The 13,060-nt window shown below is 46.4% G+C and overlaps 1 protein-coding gene across 4 annotated transcripts; it reads right to left on the reverse strand.

Annotated features, from left to right (window-relative positions):
* Window positions 1-190: 190 nt before the first annotated feature.
* On the reverse strand, window positions 191-11,587 carry chfr (checkpoint with forkhead and ring finger domains, E3 ubiquitin protein ligase). 4 transcript variants are annotated; one of them, XM_035529634.2, is made up of 17 exons: window positions 11,482-11,587; window positions 10,778-10,924; window positions 10,006-10,105; window positions 8,923-9,032; window positions 8,712-8,771; window positions 7,662-7,838; window positions 6,620-7,031; window positions 6,256-6,410; window positions 5,770-5,932; window positions 5,245-5,387; window positions 5,026-5,142; window positions 4,851-4,934; window positions 4,625-4,695; window positions 4,324-4,411; window positions 4,097-4,204; window positions 3,541-3,613; window positions 191-2,594 (listed from the first exon to the last, which is right to left on the reverse strand). In XM_035529634.2, exons 2-17 carry the CDS (start codon window positions 10,893-10,895, stop codon window positions 2,552-2,554), a joined length of 2,022 nt encoding a protein of 673 aa, XP_035385527.1. In that variant the 5' UTR covers window positions 10,896-10,924; window positions 11,482-11,587; the 3' UTR covers window positions 191-2,551. The 4 variants fall into 4 exon arrangements, with proteins under 4 accessions (XP_035385527.1, XP_081571005.1, XP_035385529.1 ...); XM_081714879.1 differs by having other exon boundaries at window positions 6,620-6,788; window positions 6,882-7,031; window positions 10,778-11,554; XM_035529636.2 differs by having other exon boundaries at window positions 10,778-10,974; window positions 11,482-11,497.
* Window positions 11,588-13,060: the final 1,473 nt, after the last annotated feature.

Consider the following 13,060-nt stretch of genomic DNA (forward strand, 5'->3'; position numbering starts at 1 on the left):
ACTTCATTGCTGCCATAGCGACAACTGTCGATGTAAACAGATGTGTCATTAATACTGTTCACTAGTAAGATGCCACTCTAGTTTGAGGTCAGAGCCCAGCATGCCCCAACGCCAGTGGCACAACCTTGGACTAACCTCTCACCCTCGTGTTTGGCGTGTTTGTTTAATACCAGAGTAATCGCACTCAAGGTTGTTTATATGATGCTCTTTATTAGTGCAGTACACATTGTTTTTAGATTGTTTCTACAGCACATTAGGGGTGTTTTATTAGTCCAGAGAGGCACTATTATTCCTACAGACATCAGCTTAAACGGCACTAGTCTAGATGCCTTTGTTTACATTCTGCCTACTCTGATAAAGTACAAGGATAGAAAGGAGAGTTTTCCACGTGATGTCCCCTGTGAGGTAGAAGTACAGAGACCCTTTTTACCAGAAAGGAGAGGAGTAGAAATATGGAATACATTTAATATTTCCCTTTTCATAATACAAAGGGCCAGAACAGGAGCCACCCCCACACACGCACACACACACCCACACACGCGCGCGCACCCACACACACCCCTTGCGAGAGTGAGCTCAACACAGGGTTTGACTTGGAGGTCAGACCCTAATCTTAGCCTCTGAGGAATGCAGTGGTGTGAGAAATTACCCTCACACCCCCACACCCCTTGCGAGAGTGAGCTCAACAACACAGGGTTTGACTTGGAGATCAGACCCTAATCTTAGCCTCTGAGGAATGCAGTGGTGTGAGAAACTACCCCCCCCCACACACACACGCACCCCCACACGCCGCCACACGCACCCACCCACACAATGATTTAAAAGGCCTTACTGATGGTCACATCAGCTTGTGGCAGCAGTAACTGAAATGCCATCACACACACAGATACTGCTGCCGTCACACATTAGCCACAGACTCAGGCACATCAGAGCCACTCCAGCTGCTGGACTCAGCCTCAGCCTGACTCGCTCAGCTGCTGGACTCAGCCTCAGCCTGACTCGCTCAGCTGCTGGACTCAGCCTCAGCCTGACTCGCTCAGCAGCTGGACTGGCAGGTTCTGTCTGTTTCTGGGGAACTGCAGCTCAAAACCAATCTTTCCAAAAAGCAAAAAAACAAAAACAACCCCCCCCCCACAAAAATCCCAAAACCAAGGATGCTGGAATACATAAAAATACCAAAAAAAAAAAATCTCACTTCTACTTCACCACTGGATACACAGGCCCTCATTAGTTTTTAATACTGAATGGTTAAATTGGTTTATTTTGAGCTTGGTCCATTTTTCAGCAGTAAACAGAAAGACTGAAAGGGTTCAAACAGCTTCGGTAAGGCCAGCATGCCGCTCGGGTAGGACCCATTTAGTGAAGTGCCATCTTTGCCAAGGTGATATTATACTGACACAGTAACAACCATTTCTCATCAGGATGTAGGAAACTTCACTTAAACTAATAAACCTGATCAAAAACAATCCAGCAGTACCCTGGAAGACCAGGAGCCCAGACACAGACATCCAGAACCATTCAAACAGGTCCACTGTTGGGTGTACATGCTGGAGAACACGGGCACACTGCGCACATACACACAGGAAACAAACACAGCTTCAGTTCAACACTTTAAACAAACAGGATCAGGTTAGAATACGTCCATCAGATCAGGTGATTATCCACCGCAAAGAATCACAAAATGACCGTCGCTCAACCCCATATCTCTCTCTGTCTCTCTCTCTCACACACACACACACACACACACACAAAATCCTTATTGGACAAGATTACAATGAGGAAAACATCATTTAAACAACAGAGACAAGTTGAGCACAAGTGCTCATGACACAGCCTGTGTGTGTGTGTGTGTGTGTGTCCCAGGAGAGCAGTGGGGTAGAGGGCAGCAGCTCCTCTGGTGTGAGGCCAGGGGCTAAAGCGTAGCATCACCACACCCCGCTGACATTTGGCCTTCTGCAGAGGGCAGACTGGCACTAGGTCCGTGTGCTTGGGCTTCAAATGCCCAGTGGGGCACACAGCTAAACACAGCCGAGCTCCTCCAACGGCTGCGCTGTCTGGGTTCGACTAAAGTGTGGAAGCACTAGATTCGGACCACAACCAGAACCACTAGAACCAGCTGCAGTCGGCCGATATGAGGACATTAACAAGCTCTGCTGTATGGCTTACATGTGGGCTACCGCTGGGCTCCATCTACCCATGTGACGAGGGGCCCCATTCACAGTACAGATGTCTCTTTCTGATTGCCAATTCAATTTGATTTTAAAATGAAACCTTTAAACTAGTGATTTTACACAATAAACAACCTGAATGAACTTTCAGAAAAAGTGCAGTAAGAGTATCTATACACACGGACATCTGTGCACCTGGATTTAACGCCCACATGATCGACTTTGCATAAGTGTAACGTACAGTAATACCAATTTACTACCTAGAGAAGAAAAGCGCTAAACTCAGAGCCACCATATGGCCAGCCCTCATTTGTAGAGAGTGATCAGGCTCCTCCCCCCAGAGGCGTGGCTCCTGCGTGTCCGAGAGAGACAAATACGTAGATTCAGTTCTTGAACCTGGTTTGCTCACATATGTGGTTGAATTTCCTAAGAAGGGAGGGGAGGGGGGATGAGAGGTTACTTTTGTTTAATTTACTCCAGTAGTTAACAGAAAACTCCCCGTTTTCACGCTAGCACAAGTTCATTATACACATGACAGGCAGTGAAAATGAGACCTTGAAGATACATAGCAACACCTAGTAAAATTCTACCTCTGCTGGTAGAAAAATGAATTACACAAAAATACTGAAACCATTTAGTTGCTGGCAATTTATTCTGCCTGCCAGAGTTGCAACATTATATAATGTAGGGAAATGATTGGGGAATAAGTTAGTATAGTGTAGGGAAGTGATTGGGGAATAAGTTAGTATAGTGTAGGGAAGTGATTGGGGAATAAGTTAGTATAGTGTAGGGAAGTGATTGGGGAATAAGTTAGTATAGTGTAGGGAAGTGATTGGGGAATAAGTTAGTATAGTGTAGGGAAGTGATTGGGGAATAAGTTAGTATAGTGTAGGGAAGTGATTGGGGAATAAGTTAGTATAGTGTAGGGAAGTGATTGGGGAATAAGTTAGTATAGTGTAGGGAAATAATTCAGGAATAAGTTAGTATAGTGTAGGGAAGTGATTGGGGAATAAGTTAGTATAGTGTAGGGAAATAATTCAGGAATAAGTTAGTATAGTGTAGGGAAGTGATTGGGGAATAAGCTAGTATAGTGTAGGGAAATAATTCAGGAATAAGTTAGTATAGTGTAGGGAAGTGATTGGGGAATAAGTTAGTATAGTGTAGGGAAATAATTCAGGAATAAGTTAGTATAGTGTAGGGAAGTGATTGGGGAATAAGCTAGTATAGTGTAGGCGACTGATTTAGGAATAAGTTACAAAATTTTTTATTCTTTGCAAAGATAAAACAAAAGCTCAACCATATATAGCAAAGTCGAATAAACAACACACTCGCTGGGAATTCGTCCTGTCTGTGAGGACACCAACACACTTACATGGCGTGGTGAACTTTGACCTGTGTGCGACAGTTGCGTCCCCAGTAGCAGTCGGGTCTGGAGGTCACACAGGCTGCAAGGACAGACACACTTCCTAAATCAGCAGTATGCAAGGCTCAACCCTGACCACCTGTGTGTGTGTGTGTGTGTGTGTGTGTGTGTGTGCACGCGCGTGTGTGAGTGTGCGCGCGTGAGTATGTGTTTGTGCGCGCGCGTGAGTATGTGTGTGTGCGTGCGCGTATGTGTGTGTGTGTGTGCACGTGCGTGCGTGTGCATGCGTGTGTGTACGTGCGTATGTGTGCGCGCGTGCATGTGCGCGTGCGTCTGTTTGCGTGCGTGCGCGTGCATGCGTGTGTGTACGTGCGTATGTGTGTGCGCGCGTGCACGTGCGCGTGCGTGTTTGCGTGCGTGCGCGTGCATGCATGTGCGCGTGCGTGCGCGTGTATGTGCATGTGTGTGCGCGTGTATGTGTGCGCGCGTACGTGTATGTGTGTGCGTGCGTGTTGCGTGCGTGCGTGTTGCGTGCGTGCGTGTATGTGTGTGCGTGGGGCAGTACCTGGAAGTTCATTAGCAGGGATGTTTTCTCTGTATTTGTAGGCGAGCTCTTTAAAGGAACGCAGACCACAGCAGTAACACAGGAGAGAGTCTGCACTGACACGGTAATCTGAGAGAGAGTGAATGAGTGTGTAAGAGAGTGAGTGAGTGAGTGAGTGAAGTACTAGTACCAGTCAGCTGTGAATGGATTATGTAATGGAAGGTGGCGTGCGTAGGGCACTGGTGTACCAGAGAGGTGGTAAAGGCCCTGCTGTGTGGCTGCCAGAGCTTCCTGTAGCATCTCCTTCCAGGTCACTCCTCTGGAGGTCAGATAATTCTGACACAGCGGGAAAAAGTCGTTTAAGTGCCCTGAAAAACTGAAGATGTACAACTAACAGAAAACACATCTCAGGGGCTTCGTTTCAGGTCACGGCTGTTAAAACAATGATTGAGATCACCAAGGAAATGAGGTAGATACGTATGTGAGGTAGTAACATGTATGTGCTACTATAGTGTAGATTGTTTACACGGTGGAAGGTGAAGTTTCTACCTGAAGGATTTCAGACTCATAGTTGTTGTTGTTGAGGACTCCATCCAGACATTTAGCAGTGAGGTTCAGATCTGCAGCCACAAACACAGACCCTCAGACTAGTTTCAACACTACAGCCAGCGAAGGGTGAGGAGTCTGTCAAACAACCGCTAGCAGACATGTGTGAGGGTCATAGGAAATGGGGGGGGGGGTTCACACTGGTGATGTTTCAACCAATCAGCCTTACCACTAAAACGTGCCAGGCAACCCTGACATCCAATTCGCTGGCAGCCCCAGTAAAGATGGCAGAAAGGCCTCTGGCACACCATACCTAAGGAGGTGGAAGAACTGGGCATTCAAGCACCAATCAGATCACAGAACTCACAGCTGCTCTGCGATTGGCTGTCGTGGGGACCACTTACAGTGCTGGGGGGAGCTCTGGGAACCAATGTGCTCAGCCCGACGGTCAGGCATGGGCTGGAGACAGCAGGTACAGATAAGATGGCTGCCCTGGGGGGGACACCTGTACTCCTGAGGGGCTGGAGACACAGACAGACACACAGACACAATTCTTCCTGTTCATATGAGCTGGTTATGGATTGTAAGGTACAGCCAAATACTGAGCCTGACGTGAGCATTACCTGTGCAGGTATCAGACGAGGTGGAGGGACCATCTCTAGGTGCTTTCACTGACCCCTCCTCCTGGGTGGAGCCACACAACCAAGCGGGGGAGATCACATCCTTGCAGTATCCTGGGCACTGCCTGCACGTCATGTAGGGTTGGCTGTAGGCACAACAGCGCAGTGCTCAGTATCTTAAGTCTGCCGCGTCACATACGGGGCAGGTCAAAACTGTCCCAGTTCCAATTATTGATCTGCGAAATGAATCTACAAGACCTGAATTTAAAACAATCTCGTGGATTGTAATTGAACTGAAAGATTTTATTAAAACAGACAAAGAACTATTCTCTGTTCCACTAGGGGGGCAAAAGGAAGCAATATACATTATAAGCTACTGACAAAAATGTACATTAGCAATGGGTTAGAAAAGGATAAAAACTGTATATACCAATTAAGAGAATTTCCCAGCATATATGTATCATTAAGCACACTTTCCCACAGTGTGTCTTTAAAAGGTTAATGGCCGAAGCAGGAGAGGTTTCGGACCTCACATCCGAGGCGTCGCTGTCGTTGTCTGAGAGCTCCAACAGGTAGTCGGAGCTTCCCTCCTCATCTGAGTACGAGCGCTCCACCCTGGGCTGCATCATGTCCCGGCTGATCTTATTCCGAGCGTCCATGCTGCGTACATCGTCCTCGCTGCGACACTTCTCTGAAGGAATGATAACACCGCAAAGTGAGAGACCAGGACACGCGAACTTTACATCTACAGACACCAAACTAAAGAAGAACACTCGTCAAACACTGGACAGAGCAGGGAGGAAGTCACGTGTGCAAGTCTGACTAACTCTGCACTACTAGAGGATTCCAGTTAGCAAGGCTGAGGGATCATGGACGCACGCGCACATGTTGTTATCAAGTCATCCACCAGGTGGCAGTCCAGCTCGAGCTCAAACTGATGGTGCTCTACTGCAGGTGCCTCGCCCTGTGTAAAGGTGGAGGCAGAAAGCAGGTGTGGTGTGTGTGTGTGTTCACCTGGGTGCTGCAGTAGGTAGGCCTCCACCAGGTTGTTGAGGATGTGGTTCTTACGAATTCTCTCCACAGGACACCGACAGGTGGGGCAGAGGGAGGAGCGCTCCATCCACCCAGAATAACACGCAGCACAGAACGTGTGCATGCAGGGCTGCAGGCTACACATACACACATACACACACACCCTCTAGTTTACAGTCTATTGCTCTGTCACTTTACACTGATTCAACATGCAGCCCCCAGTCGCGCAGCCTCGCCTCGCCTTGCACAGTCGCGCAGCCTCACCTCACACAGTCGTGCAGCCTCGCCTCGCCCCGCCCTCACCTCGTCCCGCCCCGCCTCGCCTCGCACAGTCGCGCAGCCTCACCTCACACAGTCGTGCAGCAGGTCCTGACAGATGATACAGGTGAGCGATTCCTCCATCTTGTCCATTTTTGCTGCTTCCCCACCGTCCTTCACTGTAGTGGGAGGGGCTGCTGGCATGGCCACGCCCACAGCAGGTTCTTCGACAGAGGACGCGAACACGGACTGGCCCGCTAACAGCAGGGGGGGGGGTGACTTTACACTGCACACCTGTAGCACCTCCACACTGTGGACAAAGCCTGCAGAAATTACAGGTATTGTGTCACCTGGGTCACTAGTCTTCAGTCTTTTGCGGTCGGGTTCCACGCCCTCCTCCGTCTGTCTCTCTTCCCATGCTTGGAGGGTCTGCGTCAGGGTTAAGGGCCCCTCAGGGACCTTCAGCTCAGCAGAAGTCTCTGTCTTCACATCAACATATCCTGTAATCCAGAGCAACCACTTCCTCAGAGCCCCGGACCACAGCTCAGACACTTCCTGCCAAAGTACACGCTGACATCCACCAACACAGGTCTTAAAACTGTAAAATCACATCTGCATCAAATCTGACTCACTCACAGCAAGACTGAAGATGTCTGCTTCAAGGCCATCAACAGGAAAAACCAAGTATCTGATTATTAGTGTGTTTATATTAATCAAACTTGACCAAACGTTAAGCTCTGCAGTGAGCAAACCATTCTGTGGCCCCTTGATGTGATATGAATGAATGAATGAATGAATGAATGAAGTTATATTTATTTATTGCCTTTCACAGAACCCAAGATCACTTTACCATTAAACAAACAAAGCACCGTGATGCCGCAACTAAAAACTAGTTCACGTGACTTTTTTTAAGATTAAAGACTGGATAACACAAGCGCTGTGACTGATCAGGATAACCAATGCTGCGAGGTCTTGGACAGGTCGTTTCCATATTACAATCTTCTGCAGTATCAGAATCGCAATATCGCTATATATTGTGATATATTACCAAATGAAAAATTGTTCCGCACCATCAAAGACCCACAGCCTTTCACAGGCCTAGCAGTCCAGCCCAGCACGGTCCCCCTCACCTGACACAGCGGCAGGACGTGGCTTGCTGGAGGTGGCGTACAGGTGGGGTCTGCAGCTAGACGTGGACGGCTGAGACTGACCCTCCTGGGATGGGGAAGTAAGCGTAACAGGTACCACTGGGGCAGGATCCACGTCCACAGGGCTGTAGACCACGGAGCCCCTCACCCTCATGGGGTCTACACACGATCACAGACAGGTACATCATTTTAGCATCTAGAAAACAGGCCAAAGGACCTCCATGACCTGCTACACACACCTTCACCTATGAAGACATGCTTCAAGTCAAGTCAAATGTATTTCTACAGCATTTTGGGAGTGTTTGGGCTACAAAGTGGCCAACAGTTCCCTGAACTCTCCAGTTCTTTGCAGAATGTCGATAAGTCCTGAATGGCAACACACAGCCTATGAAGTATCTTATACTGTGTGTGCTGGTTGTACTGACATTTACTGGTTGTACTGTGTGTAGTAGTTATACTGTGTCAAGTCAAATGTATTTCTATAGCATTTTTACAACAGATGTGGTCACAAAGCAGCTTTACAAATGTCAGAGTCCAAGCCCCCAGTGAGCAAGACAAGCGTGACAGTGGTGAGGAAAAACTCCCTGGAGCGAGAGGAACCGAAACTCAAAGGAGGGGTCCATCCTCCTCTGGCCAACAACGGTCACCAATATAGTCAATAAGGAGCAAAATAAGTAGAGTGATGAAGAGAAAAATAAGTAAATAATAATAAAGATGAAAAAACAAGCAATCATTGTCTTCCCTAGACTGAACCTGGTCCTCTACACCCTCTTGATTACATTACGCTGTTGGAGATCATTTATAAATGACTGCTTACTGTGTTTCTGTGGGTGCTGTATCTGTTTACTCTCTGGTCCTAGTTAAGATTCTCTACTTTCCTCACTACAGAACCAACCCACAGCACTGTGGTGAAATGGCCGCCCTGTACCAACACTGATCCCTTACGGTACTCTGCCTTAGACAAAAGCTGCTTTGCATAAACGACCTTGCTAAATGAATAATCATGAAATCAGATATGAGTCACGCACTCACCTGCCGTGTGCTGGGGGTCTGTGGGCCTGGGACTGAGTGCCTGATACACGTAAGCAATATCTGTAAAAAGCAACACCACCAGCACTGAACACAGTCGCCACAGTGACATCACACAACAGCCCCTCAAAAAACGTGCAAAACACAAGCCATTGTTTCAATGGAGCATAGCTGTTCCAGAACGTCGACTCCAAGCACAGAAAATCTGACTCACTCTGTTCAGGCTCGCTCTTACGGTACACAAAGTAGACGACATCGCCGCTGTGCAGCAAGTGGCTCTGTTTCTTCACCAGTTTGGACATGTTTATGACTGTGCCATTAGTGCTGTAATAAACAACAACAAACATGAGCACACACAAATGCACAGACATACACTTACCACCATTTACATGTTAGATGTGTGCAGCTGCCCGTAAGACTGAGTTCATCCCCAAACAGAAATGTAGCTGAAACAGTGTGAGACACATGCAGACTACAAATCCCATCTGCACAAGGGACCACGTTGGGTATTTGTCGTCTTGGTGCAACAGCAGTACTATGAAGACTCTCGTTACGTCAAATTAAGGGGGAAAAAAAGCCATGATCATGCTATAGAAACAGAACATGCGTGTGAGGATTACAAGCAGAGATCATTTATCCAGCACAAGTTCTGCCCAACAGCTCGGAAGTGTATAAACACTGACTGCTGCATGAACAAACAGTGCGGGTTCAGTCCATCAGCCTCTCCCTGACCGTTTAAGGACTTTGAAGAGATATAGTTGTGCAGAGAGCTCGCACGCCGTCACCGTTGGTCAGGGCAAATCACCAGCTGCCATGTTTGATCCTTTATGCTCATTTCATCATTGATTATAGTTAAAAGAACAGGCAGCGCTCAACAGAGCGGAGATGGTGAACCAGGACAGAATCGTGCAGACTGATGCATTTCTGCACACTCTACAACAATTTATTAAGGAAACAGATCAACTCCAGGTCTTGATGCACCAAACACATGGAGAGCCGAACACTAACACTAGTGCACTTTTGGAGATTCAACACTCTCACACCTCACGATGGATATGATCCTATCAAAGGTCCTGTTTTGTTTTTAAACTATGATGGTGTTGGTATTGTGATGTTGGTATTTTGGTTTACATTAGTGTTAAATTTCCCTTTCCAATGAAACTGCTTCTTGAAAACAAAAGGGTGACAATATTTAACTGATCAGCTGGTTAACTGAGTGGAGTTGGTTAGTTTGAGCATGACCTCAAACGTGCACGTGAACACAATAACGGTCACACAGCCTGCAGCCCACCCTTACCTCGTGTCCTCGAGCCACACCTGTCCAGAGGTCTGGTCCTGGCTGATTTTACAGTGATCGCCAGAGACCAGCTTATTAGCAGGAAAGGACAAGTCACAGCCTGGAAGGAAAGGATACAAACGCTGTGAGACGGATAAAAACACCTCCGCTCGCTTCCTGCAACATTCCTCTCTTCAGGAAGCAACTTTATACACACTTTTTGTTTTCTTTTTTCTTTCAAAATTGTAGTAAAGTGCACAGTTTCCAGAGAAACAGGACATATTCAAACAATGTTATTATTGAACTAATTCACCTAACCCAGACATGCATTTATATTACTTCATTCCAAGCTGGGAAGCAGACACAAGTGTTTAAAAAAAAAAAAACCAGACAGTTGTAGACAAAGTGACAGAGACAGAACTTTGCCATACAAAAACCTACTTAATATTCCGCACGCATGTAGTGAATAGACGCCTTTGTTCGGACGGGGAGGGGGTACTATAGACTGCGGATCGACCCTACAGAGGGCATTGTACACCACACACTCTGAATAAAACCGAGACACTGCTTAAGAGCGCCTATAACGTCTCCCAGAAAACACTGGAGAAAAAAAGCAAAACTGAATAGACTGTTACCAAGAATCTGTCAAATGGAAACGGTCGTTATGGAAAGCCCCCTGACTGGTTATGAAAGCGAAAGGAGCGCGCTTTAGCAGTTTTGTGAAACTTTGCTCAGTTAGTTGGCATGGACCGTAACTGGGTTTGGATCGTAGGGATGAAGACACCGTCGTCACCTTTCCTTCTCCCGATGGTGCACTCTCTGTTGACGAGCAGTAACGTCCCTTCCGAGTCCGGGGACGCGCCGACTCTGACCAGCCTTCCCCACGGCTGTCCGTGTGTCCGCTTCTCCATCTCCGTGTCTGTGCGTCACGTTATGTCATCTCACAGTAACAGTGGTGATGGGGGAAAGCAAAGCCCAGTTAACATCCGTCTTTACAGTCATGTAGGCAAATAGAAACACGTAAACGTGACGAGTCCACCCGCTCTAAGTAACGTTAAGAATGAATGCAGCTAAACACCTAAACAGCAGATAAACATCCAGATATGTAACTAAATAGCAAAGAGAGCAGCTATCAGACAACACGAAGGATAATAAAGTCGTGATACTGTGCAACCAGGCCGGTGAATCTAGTTTGATGTCTTGATAGCAAAAGCATTATGATGGCTAGACACCACCAACCACCGACACCGAAAAGGCGCAGATCCAGGAACACCACACGATCCAGTGCAGTAGTACGGGTACGGGTACGGGTTAGGGGTTAGATATGCTGCACTTCAGCCTGCGACAGTACGGACAGCAGGATTAACAAAAGGCCAGCAGCACTAAGGCTCCAGCTCGTTAGCCTGGGGCTAGCTGGGCTTTACACCACGTTGCGCTTTAACCGAGTGCACAGACGCGCGGCTGATCGGAATTCCCAAACTAATCCACATACACTACCTTTTTATTACTGCGATCACCGTGAGGTTTCCCCGCACTCGTCTTCTCGGTCCTTCAGTTGTGAACGCGAGTAAGAGGCACTTCCGGGGAAGCGGAGGTATTTACAGACATCAGCTGACCGGGAGGGGCGGGCATCGCCGTGGGAATGCCGCCACTACATCGGGATCCTGTGGGAATGTCGTCTATTTATCGGGATCCTGTGGGAATGCCGTGTCTACAGAACAAACCTCGCCTCCTGGACAGCTAGACTATACGCTGTTTAACGGTTTCTGGCTTGGATGTCAGTGCTTAACACAACAAAGTAAAAGTTAAGGCACATACGAACGGATAAGACGTCCCAAAACGTTTATTAATACGTAAACAGAAACGTGGGTATCTACCAGTGGTAGAATGATTACGTTTAAGAATGAATAAAGTTGCGTAATAAAACACGGAAAATCTTGTTACATTTTGCGAAAGAAGAATGATGTGTATTTTAGGTACAAATAATCATATATAATATTCTCCAATAAAACTCAGTTGTTACAACTTAAAAAAAAATGAAGATATGAATATATTGCACAGTACATGAGTATATGAGTACATTACACAGGTTGGCTGTGTAATAATAATGAATAAAATATATTATAATAATAATGATGGTAAATATTATTTTAATAATATATATTTAATTAAAAATCACATTACCAAAACCCATGTAATAACAAAATATGATAACTTCTTTCACCATCTGTGGTCTGTCCAGTGAGGCTCTGCTATATGGCCAAAGGTATGTGGACATCTGAACATCACACCTAGAAGACCATGCTGGACAAAGGCGTTCAGTAGGGTGGAGTTCAGGGCCTCCTCCACACCAGATTTCTAAATCACAAGGTCTTTGTGGACCTTGCACTGTGCAGAGGGGCACAGTCATGCTGGGGCTGTTTATCTATCTATCTATCTATCTATCTATCTATCTATCTATCTATCTATCTATCTATCTATCTATCTATCTGTCTATCTGTCTATCTGTCTGTCTGTCTATCTGTCTATCTATCTGTCTGAATTCCATATTTTTGGCGCATAATAACAAACAGTTGATTCTGTTATGAGTAAGTTACCAGTAGATTATTTTAAGTCCCAGTTGGGTACAGAGTCAGTCAAGCATTCAGAAATGTATGAAGGGGCCATTCCATTAACAGACTTGTAAACTAACAATAAAACTTTATAATCAATTCTAAACCAGTGCAATGAAGGCAATATTGGTCTAATATGATCATACTTTCTAGTGTGCATTAATATTCTTGCTACCTGTCAGTTTTTCAGTCTGTGAGCTCTTCAGTCTGTGAGCTCTTCAGTCTGTAAGATCTTCAGTCTGTGAACTCTTCAGTCTGTGAGCTCTTCAGTCTGTAACACTATACAGCCCCACTGCCAATTTTGCTCTATCAAGATTTCACTACCTTCACCTTTGTGAGACCTTCCACTGACCCAGTGATGCTCTGATCTGTGTCTTCCTTCAGGGTTAAAACATACACTTTATACATTACCATCTCGCATAATTATAGCTTGTTGTTTGAGTTGGCTTTATATAGAGAGCTCA

This window comes from Electrophorus electricus, chromosome 5, assembly GCF_041902795.1.
Source record: "Electrophorus electricus isolate QZ-2024a chromosome 5, ASM4190279v1, whole genome shotgun sequence".
Classification (NCBI taxonomy): Eukaryota; Metazoa; Chordata; class Actinopteri; order Gymnotiformes; family Gymnotidae; genus Electrophorus; species Electrophorus electricus.